Raw genomic sequence first — 10,008 nt, 5'->3', positions numbered from 1 at the left:
TAGATATGCAAAAGCCTATGGGAAACACAATTTGCTACTAATTGCGTTAAGAAGATGCTTAAATCACTGTCAGCATTAAAGCCGAACACTCTTGTCAATAGAGCGTCAAAGAGTTTAAAATCTCTTCTACAGACAGCTGTCCAACCTACGCAGAAAACACTTCTCCAAGACAAAATAAAGCCACATTTCATCAGAATCAGAATCAGAATCAGAATCAGAAAAGCTTTATTGCCAAGTACGTTTTTGGACATACAAGGAATTTGTTTTGGCGTAGTCATGGTTAAATATTTTAAGACAAATAAATATCCCTATTATTGTATGACAAACAATTTTATAATCCAGTTTGTTAAAAAATATTAATGAAAATCACAAATAAGACACAATTAACAGCTAATTAGAGTTTTCCCATAATTCAGTTTCCAGCCACTGTTTCTGCTGTTTGGAGACAGCACCTGACAAGCTCACCCCACATCACCCAAGCTTTTATTTACAAGACGAAGGCTGTTTTTAACACATCGACTTGCAGCTTAATGAAAATGAGTCCAGAAAACACTTGAGCTCAGTGTGCAGAAGTATGAGTCTTTGAGTTTGATGCCAGCATGCCTCTCTGTGACAAATGGCATCCGTTTGGGAAAGCTGTGCTGTGCCAGCCCTCCTGATTTCCCCTGTTTCTGAAACAATGGCTCTCAGTTACCAGTTAACAGTAAATTAAAATATTAAAAGCTACTCAGGACAAAGTAGTGAGGAAGGCTGATAAAGGCGGAGGTGTGTGACCTGGTGAGAAGTCTGCAGATGTCTGTCAGCAGGCAGCGCCATGCCTGCAGGCCTGTCCATGTTTGACATGTAGCTGCGGTCTGCAGACTCGGGACACCCCTGTGATTCCCAGCTAATCCCACTTTATCCAAGAGAGACGGGCTGTCAGATCTGGGAACGGAGCCATGGGGGCACAAAGGGACAAAAGCAGGGCAAAGCCATGAGTTTTAATACATTTTAATGACAGGTTAACAAGTCTTCGGTCTGGGATTCAGGAAAAAAGGTGCACTTATACATGAGAAGCTACACTGAGAGCCTTACCCAAAGAATTAGTTAATTAAGACAAAGAGGCTCGTAAGAATACAAGCAAACTGAGGCTCATTTAAGGCCAAATGCCTCTGGGAACCACACCTGTGGATAAAAGTCTAAACAGAACGCACAGAAAGCAACTCAAGGTTGCATTTGCCTCATGGGATTGAAAATACTCTGTCCAAAACTGTCTGACTAATTCCTTAATTAGAGTGAATTCAGATAATATTCACAGCGTTGAATTTTTTCCACATTTTGTTGCTACAGACTTACTCCAAAATGGATTGAATTAAGTTGTGTCCTCAAATTGTTCAGCACAATACCTCAAAATGACAAAGTGAAAAATGTTTGTTTGACATTTTTAAAAATGGATGTCAAATAATAATCACACCTTCTTGGGTATGTGTTTAAAAGCTTGCCAAACCTGTTTTGGGGTATTATCTACTTTTGTTCTTGTTGCTAAGTTCCCGCTGCAGACAAATATCCCCATGGCATGATGCTGCCACCACCATGCTTCACAGAAGGGATTGTGTTACCAAGTGATAAGCAGTGCCTGTTTTTCTCCAGACATTAAATGTACAGCTCAGGCCAGAAAGTTCAGTTCTAGTTTTAGTAGCCCAGATCATTTTGTGTCTCCTAGTCTGAAAATCTCTCTTGTCCAACTGGCCACTCTAATATGAAAGCCTAATAGCTAAAGTGCATTACCAGTGGTTGGCCGGTAGGATGTTTCTCCTTTCACAAGGGAACACTGGAACTCTGTCTAAATGACCATTGGGATCTTGATAATCTCTCTGACCCAAGACAGTTCTTTAGAGATTACTCTGTTTGTTCGGGCAACCAGAACTAGGGAGGGTCCGACTCATTCCAACCTTTTTCTGTTTCCAAATAATAAAGTGTTTAGTGCCATTTTTATGTCCTCTGGATTTGTGCTCGGACACAATCCGGTCTCAGAGGTCATCAGATAATGTTTTTGACCCTATTGCTGGTTTCCACTCTAATATGCAGTGTCAACTCTGATACCTTAGATCAGTGTGTTTCTTTCCAAATCAGGTCCAATCAACTGAATTTAGCAGGTGGACTGAAATCAAGTTGTAAAAACATCTAGAGGACGAGTTGTTAAAACATGATGGTATGGCGCTCAGGGTAAAAACAGTCAAGTTTCTCAAATGTGTGAAATGAACATAGTCTATTTTGGAATAAGGCTGCAACACAACAAAATGTGGAATTAAAGTTCTGTGAACAGTTTTCAGATACACTGTAGCAAGATTACATTTTTACCTATTCCCACGTTAGGCTGTAAACCACTTCTTTAGCTGACATAAGAAACATAAATAAATGAAACTGCATCATAAATATATTAAATTAAAAGATGATACCTACATAGGAATATTTGAATATGTTTAAACATTTTTTTTATTGATTAGATGCGTCACTTTGTAACTCAATCTTTAGTTTCTAAAAGTTAAAGTGAGCTCACCGCTTGTGTTCCAGATTGCGTCGCTTTGGTTCTTGTAGCCATTCTTCATGCACTCATCAACGTAGGATTTGGGGTCAGAGCCCGACACGAGGATTTCCCTCAGGAGGGCAATGTAGGCTATGGCCAGCCTCAGAGTGTCTATCTTAGACAGGCGCTTCTCATAAGGAAACGTTGGGACATGGCAGCGGAGCTCCTCAAAGGCAGAGTTGATGCTCAGCATCCTCTTCCTCTCCCTGATGTTGGCGGCATGTCGCTGCACCTTGTACGGCTGGTGCACCACCAGCCTCCGTGTCCTGCTCTTGGCTGCCTCCAGAGGTTCATCTGCGGGGCATCCTTCGCCCTCAGCACAGACACCAAGTCCTGGTGACTGAACGTCCAAGTCGGTGAGGGTCAGCTGTGCGTCTGAGAAAACTGACTGACACCCGAAAGTAGACCAGGGGGAGAGCTGACCGCTGGCTGCCTGGCAGTCCATCAAGAAGGATTCCAGTTGGGTCTGAAAGTGGACGTTCTGGTCCATCTGTCCCCAACATGCGAAGTCTGTGGAACCATCCTGATCGAAGTCAAAAAGAAGTCCAATATCTTCCATATTTTACCCTTTATACCTTAACAAGATCTGATAACGTAAAGAAGTGAAGGGAAGAGAGACAACAGGGAGCCTGAAATCTACCTGAGTGAATCTCTGGTGTGCTTCAGCCGCATGGGAACATCTCGATTAAATAGTGCCCTCACGGTTCTCTGTGGGTCGCTGTGACCAAATTCTAAAGGCTGAAAGGGAGCTCTTAAGGACTCCTCACCGCTCTTCATTGATTGTTCATTGCTCCAGCAACAATAAACAAAGAGATTAACAGATCTCTGAACGACTAAGAGCTCAGAAAACACGTGTCTAATTATAAACTGTTAAATAAATTGTTTCACCTATTATAGCTCAGCTGACAACAACCACTGACAGAAACACATGGAAGGCCTTTTTAGTTCAACACATAAGAAGATTTGAAAGTAAAATTGGAATATTTAATGTTTTAATGTGGCCTTCTAATGGATTTTATATGCTGAGATTATACAGTAGTTTTCAGAAAGTCCAACAAAATGCTAAATATTTCAACAAAATTAACTCATCCAACGTAATTTGAGTAAGGAGGCCACATTAATACATTCCTAATTTGCAAATGACATGACTAACTAAAAGGCAAACAACCAAGGAGATGCACGCTGTAATTATGCTGCAAATAAACAAGGTCTTTCTTCGGGTTTGGATGGAGGGATAGGGTCTAATTCAGCAAAGATAAATGTTTGCAAACACATGGTTTGGATTTCAGAAAGTCCTTTGGGATGCTAATTTAAAGGGATTCTGCTTGTTGCAGTAAACACAGTCAGCATGAGAAACTTTGATACAGAGAGAGGCTGCAGATGATCTGATCAGAATGATCCACAATGAAACAGGTGAATTATGGGATCAAGTCATTTATGAAAAATTGGATACAGAGGGCTGTTTGCTACTCATAAAAAAAACACTGAAGATTTCTTTAACCCGTTTGCTGGGTTTATGCTGTTAATGTCAATGGGTTGTGTTAATGAGGTTATTTTAGTAAAGATAGCATTAGCTTTTTACCATTTAGTGCTAGTTATGTTCAGCATCTCTAGCTTCATCATTCCTCACACACCACCATTTTCAGCTTTAAAACAGTCAGACTTGACTGACTGGAATGCAATAAGAAATGGTAAGAAAGAACTAATGATACAGCCAATGTTAACAGGAAATAAATTTATTTTTACCTAAATATTACTTGTTTTGTTATCCAGGGCATAGGTGTTATTTTTTTCAACTTAATGATACAGATTTGTCACTTTAAGCCTTTTTGGGGTTAAAAACCAACCCAATATTCTCAGCCCAGACTGGATTGCTCAATATTCCCAGTCCCAGGACTGGGTTAGCAAAGTGACCCAGATAGGCTTGTTTTGAACCCAAAGGGGTTTCGAGATCATCAGTGAAGCAAACTATTTATTTTTATTCAAACTAATGCTTCAGGTACTGTTTCCTGTGATATTAAATACATCTAAAACTCATCCTGGTTGTTTAGGTGCAGTATTTTTTGAAATAGACTAAATAATCCACAAACAAATTAATTAATTTTATTTATTCAGAGTCATTATTAGAAAAAGAAGCTGCAACAGTCATGAATTTAGGGCTCATTGTTGCAGTTTTATTAATAATACACAGTTATAGAAGTCGCAGTTATAGAAGCCCTATTATTGCTCGTTTGTAACCTAAACTTTACACTTTAAATGTTCGGTAGAATTTAGTAAGACTTAATTTAAAAAAAAAAAAAAAGAAATTTCTACCAACTCAAAATTATTAAAATGAACCATTGTTTACTTCCATTTACTTACATAAAGCTGCTTTCATAACTTACAAGTGAAAGAGGGGTTTACTATGTTTCTGACGATAATGTGAAATGGCCAATTGAGTGTTTAACCTAAGATTTAAAGGCCTACAATAAATGAGCAGCTTCAGAAATGCATCATTACATATAATAGCACCATCAGACTTATTATCGCTAATTGTGTGCATAATCATCAATGTTATAATTCAATTCAGTTTATATATATAGCGCCAATTCACAACACATGTCGTCTCAAGGCACTTCACAACAGTCAGGTACATACATTCAAATTAATCCTAATCATTGAAAATTCAGTTATTCAGTTATTTATTCAAATTTGATAAAAAGTTTTTCTGTCTAAGGAAACCCAGCAGATTGCATCCAGTCAGTGACTTGCAGCATTCACTCCTCCTGAATGAGCATGTAGAGACAGTGGACAGTCACTGGCGTTGACTTTGCAGCAATCCCTCATACTGAGCATGCATGTAGCGACAGTGGAGAGGAAAAACTCCCTTTTAACAGGAAGAAACCTGAAGCAGAACCAGGCTCAGTGTGAGCGGCCATCTGCCACGACCGACTGGGGGTTTGAGAGAACAGAGCAGAGACACAAAGAGAACAAAGAAGCACTGATCCAGGAGTCCTTTCTATGGGAAGGAAAAGTAAATGTTAATGGATGTAGCTCCTTTAGTCGTTTCACCTAGAAAGAAAGAACAGATAAACTCTGAGCCAGTTTTCAAGGTTAGAGTCTGAAAGAGAGCACATAGAGTTAGTCACAGTAAAAGCTCAATCAATTTCCATGTCTAGGAGAGAGAAAGGGTTAAACACTAAAAGACAGGGCCATGTGGATCATCGGTAGAAGGTGAGCATTAAGTTGTTGCCAGCAGAAGCTCGGACAATTCCCCTCTCCAGAAAGGTGTCACAGGTAGACACAGAGTCAGGGCAGGTGTAGCTTCTAGGAAGAGAAAAGAGAGAGAAAATTAAGTTAAAAGCTGAAATAACAGCAAATAATGCAAAATTGGAGAGTAGTGTGAGAATGTAGCGAAGAGGGTGAAAGTGGTCATTTTGTCCTCCAGCAGCCTAAGCCTATAGCAGCATAACTACAGAGATAGTTTCAGTTTATTTATTTATATAGCGCTTATTTACAACAATGTCGTCTCAAGGCACCCCACAAAGGGTCTGGAACAGTGCGGGGCCGACGGGGAGGCCAGACCAAACCACCGAGTGCCAGAGCCCGGCCACGTGTAGGGGCACTAAGTTAAACAATAAACTGATAAAGTTTGTCCATCTAGAGCCCATTGATGGCCATTGTTATACTAAAAACCACAAGGATTGGGATACCTCTCTCTGTCAGATTAATTATAACCATTGGAAAAGAGAAGAGGGTCATAGAGGTAGCAGAAATGGAGGGTGTGTTTGCACCTCAACCATAACTGAGCCGGTTAAGGCTAAACTTGACTCCCCCTTACTCCATCCAACAGGGAGGAAGGAAGGCGGAGGTAAAAAATAAGGAAGATAGCTCAGGGTAACCTAAGCCACTCTAACTATAAGCTTTATCAAAAAGGAAAGTTTTAAGCCTAGCCTTAAAAGTAAACAGGGTGTCTGCCTCACGGACTAAAACTGGGAGCTGGTTCCACAGGAGAGGAGCCTGATAACTAAAGGATCTGCCTCTCATTCTACTTCTAGAGACTCTAGGAACCATCAGTAAACCTGCAGTCTGAGAACGAAGTGCTCCGTTAGGAACATATGGAACATATGTTGATATAGATTTCAGTAGATGAACCTAATCAGATGGCATCGGTGGTTTGGCTTTGCAATTAGTAAGATAATTGTCTCCTAGAAGGCCATGTCAGGGCCAAGCGCCGACTGCCAGCAGCAGATCTCCCCCAGCTGACAGCCACAGTTTGGTTTGCTGCCTGCTCAAGAGATGCGCCTGTCAGATCCAGATTCGCCTTATTGTTAACACAGGCACTCAAGTGGTCTGAACAGTTTGAAAAGAGTGAAGGGACTCTTAAAGGCTGAAACAAAAAGAGTGGTGGACAAACGTCCTTAGAAACATCACCATATTCCCATCAGCAAGGAAACTTGTTCAGTCCCAATTGTGATTCAAATTGATTTATTGAAATACATCCTACCCTAGATGTGTCGTGAGTTCCTTTCCAGGAGTTAAATCCAGCCTGGAAAAGTCCGGCATGCTGCTAAAAGGCTGTGCAAAAAAACACATGCTTCCAATTAGGCCTGTGGTTTGAACCTGTTTCCCACCTGGGAATTACAGTGTGGAAAACAAGGAAGTTAATGAAACTGTGAATCAAACCGGCATCGTCAATATTGATCTACACACCTGTTCTTTCATGTCTTTTGTAATATTTTGATTTGTATATCAGTGACAGGTTGGAGAGAGGCTATGTCACTTCCTCCAGATGATTTGTGCTGCTAAACTCTGTCAGGGATCATACAATCAAAGCCAAAAGGCTGTGCAGCAGCGCTTCTGCACATCTTGTCTGTCTTTTACTTTTATTGTTTTTGTTTTGTGTTTTTCTTCCTTATCCTTTCTGTCTTCATTTAAAATTTTATGTCTTACTCAGAGTAATTTATTTCAAAATGTTTATTTCGTTCATTATTCTTTAGATTTCCAAGTAAAACCTGTGATATAAAACCTGTGTGTATATAACTAAATGTGGTGAAAAAGAGACTTTGAAATATACCTCATTTCTTACATGATGATGGGATAAATGTTGCATCATACAGCTGTTAGCTGTTAACTGAGTGTGTAACTTTACAAACAGTTGCCCAAACCTAAAACTGGAGTAAATAAATGAAAATTGAGTTTCCAACTTAAACATGGTTTAGTTGTGTTTAATGTTATTCCCAGATCCAGGCTCCAGCTTCAGAGGTAAGTTGCACTTTGCAGTGGTAGTTTCCAGCACTTTTTAGTTTACTCTCAACTGCTTCAATTTCTCCTTGGGGTTCTTATTCTCATAATCACCACTGCCTAACTCTGTATTATGTAACCCAAATTCCAATAAAGTCGGAATGTTGTGTAAAACGTAAATAAACACAGAATACAATGATTTGCAAATCCTGTTCAACCTATATGCAATTGAATCCACTACAACGCCAAGATAATTAATGTTTAAACTGACAAACTGTATTATTTTTTTGCAAATATTCACTCGTTTCAAATTTAATGCTTGCAACATGTTCCAAAAAAGCTGGGGCAGGGGGAACAAAAGACAGGGAAAGTTGAGAAATGCTCAGAAAACACGTTTGGAACATTTCACAGGTGAGCAGGTTAACTGGAAACAGGTGAGTGTCATTATTAGGTATAAAAGGAGCATCCCTGAAAGGCTCAATCGTTCACAAGCAAGGATGAGGCGAGGTTCACCACTTTGTGAACAACTGCGTGAGCAAATAGTCCAACAGTTAAGAACAAAGTTTCTCAATGAAATCTCTGGAGACAGATTTAGTTCTAGGTGCACAAATACCCACACACTGAACTCAGCAAAAGATGCAATTTGAACCACGCATAACACAAAGAAAGATTACGTTTGCATGGCTGTGTTCAGTGACGCACATCTTGTTTATTTGGGTATAGGGCCGATAAACATCTGGGATCTGAAAACCTCTGGGATTTCTTCTGGCTGCTATGCGGGAATGGCAAGTGTAATCTCCAGCCCTGACCACAAACAGCTCTTTGATCCGTTCTGGGACCGAGCCATTAGAATGTCACGGCACATTGAAGTGATAGTTCAGAGCAGAAGCTGGCCATGACCACTGATCACCATCCAGATCGCTCCAGGGCATTTTTACCTTTAAAGGTAAAATGCAATAATCTTCAATGCAATGAATAGTATGTACCCCAGCATCACAGAGCATAGCAGAGAGCAGAATCAAAATAATGCACGAAATACCTTCAACAGTTGCATACAAATCTCTCTTGCAGGGAAGTGTTTTTGGATTTTGGGGGAACATTCGTGAGTTAGGCCAACACTAGATGCTTTATGTGTGGAAATCTGTAATGCATCTAAGTATAGAAAAACTGGTTATTCATTAAAATCTGCTAAATGTAGCCTAAATCCTAAAGTAAAGAAGTGCAGTTCTAGTTTTGTGCCACTTCTCTGTCTTTCAGGCTCAGATTGTGTCTGGAAAAAGCATCATGACTATAAAGTGAGGCTTAAGCAAACACCCCTCTGGGAGCACCACCCCCCTGCTTGGACTTTTAGGAGCCTGAAGCTGAATCTCAGTGCTCAAATTGATTTAAAAAAACTTGAAAAGACTGGGTGTGTTTACACTGCATGACTATAGGTGGTACTTAGATAACAGGACTTCATCACATATTCGTGTAAGGAAAATAACATCATAAGATTTGTTCTCATTGCTCAACAACCCAAAATGGTACAATAATTGAGATCTGTTAAAGAGACCACAGAACTGAAAATGGGTGAAAACAAGGGAGTGTGCAAACTGCAGTAATTAGTGGTGATGCCTATAGTGTATAACAAATTACCTTAAACTCTCTGGCATCAGAAGATTTAGTTCCTTTTTCGTCACTGACACATTGAAGATCCAAATGATTTCAGCACATTTCTACGACTCAAGGACAGTGAAAACCCTGAAAAACACATTTAAATCCTCAGAGCCAAAAAGACTGCCCAAAAGAAATTTGTCAAGAAAAGCTAAACAGATCAATTATTTTGTATGATACAGACTAACGAGTTCATAAAAAACCCATGCTGGAGTCCTCTCAGCCAATCTGAGGTCCATTTCTAAATTACCTTTCATTTAAAAAAATCTTAGAACATTATGTGAACGACCAAATGATTTGATTAAGACCAATCACTTTTTTTTTTTTATAAAATTGCACTCAACAGAAACTGCTTAAAGTGTCCAGTTACATCATGATGGCCACCGACAGAAATGTATAGTTTTAGTTTCTTAGTGCTTTTAGCAGCCTTTGACAATGCCAATCACACTGTCTAATGCAGCAGATATAGTTTGGTAAGGATTTTGGGACTGTTTTAGAGTGGTCCAGATCCTGCATTTTAAACAAGAAACTTCAGTGTCCGTAAAAATAACACCATTTTAGATTGT

At 39.7% G+C, this 10,008-nt stretch overlaps 1 protein-coding gene across 1 annotated transcript; it reads right to left on the bottom strand.

Annotated features, from left to right (window-relative positions):
- Positions 1–208: 208 nt before the first annotated feature.
- LOC124871863 (protein Fer3) lies at positions 209–3,256 on the bottom strand. The gene is made up of 2 exons (XM_047371470.1): positions 2,540–3,256; positions 209–924 (listed from the first exon to the last, which is right to left on the bottom strand). Exons 1-2 carry the CDS (start codon positions 3,123–3,125, stop codon positions 887–889), a joined length of 624 nt encoding a protein of 207 aa, XP_047227426.1. The 5' UTR covers positions 3,126–3,256; the 3' UTR covers positions 209–886.
- Positions 3,257–10,008: the final 6,752 nt, after the last annotated feature.

This window comes from Girardinichthys multiradiatus, chromosome 7 (assembly GCF_021462225.1).
Source record: "Girardinichthys multiradiatus isolate DD_20200921_A chromosome 7, DD_fGirMul_XY1, whole genome shotgun sequence".
In the NCBI taxonomy this organism is placed as follows: Eukaryota; Metazoa; Chordata; class Actinopteri; order Cyprinodontiformes; family Goodeidae; genus Girardinichthys; species Girardinichthys multiradiatus.
Note: the sequence above shows the minus strand (reverse complement) of the source record. Positions and strands in the feature narration are given on the sequence as shown.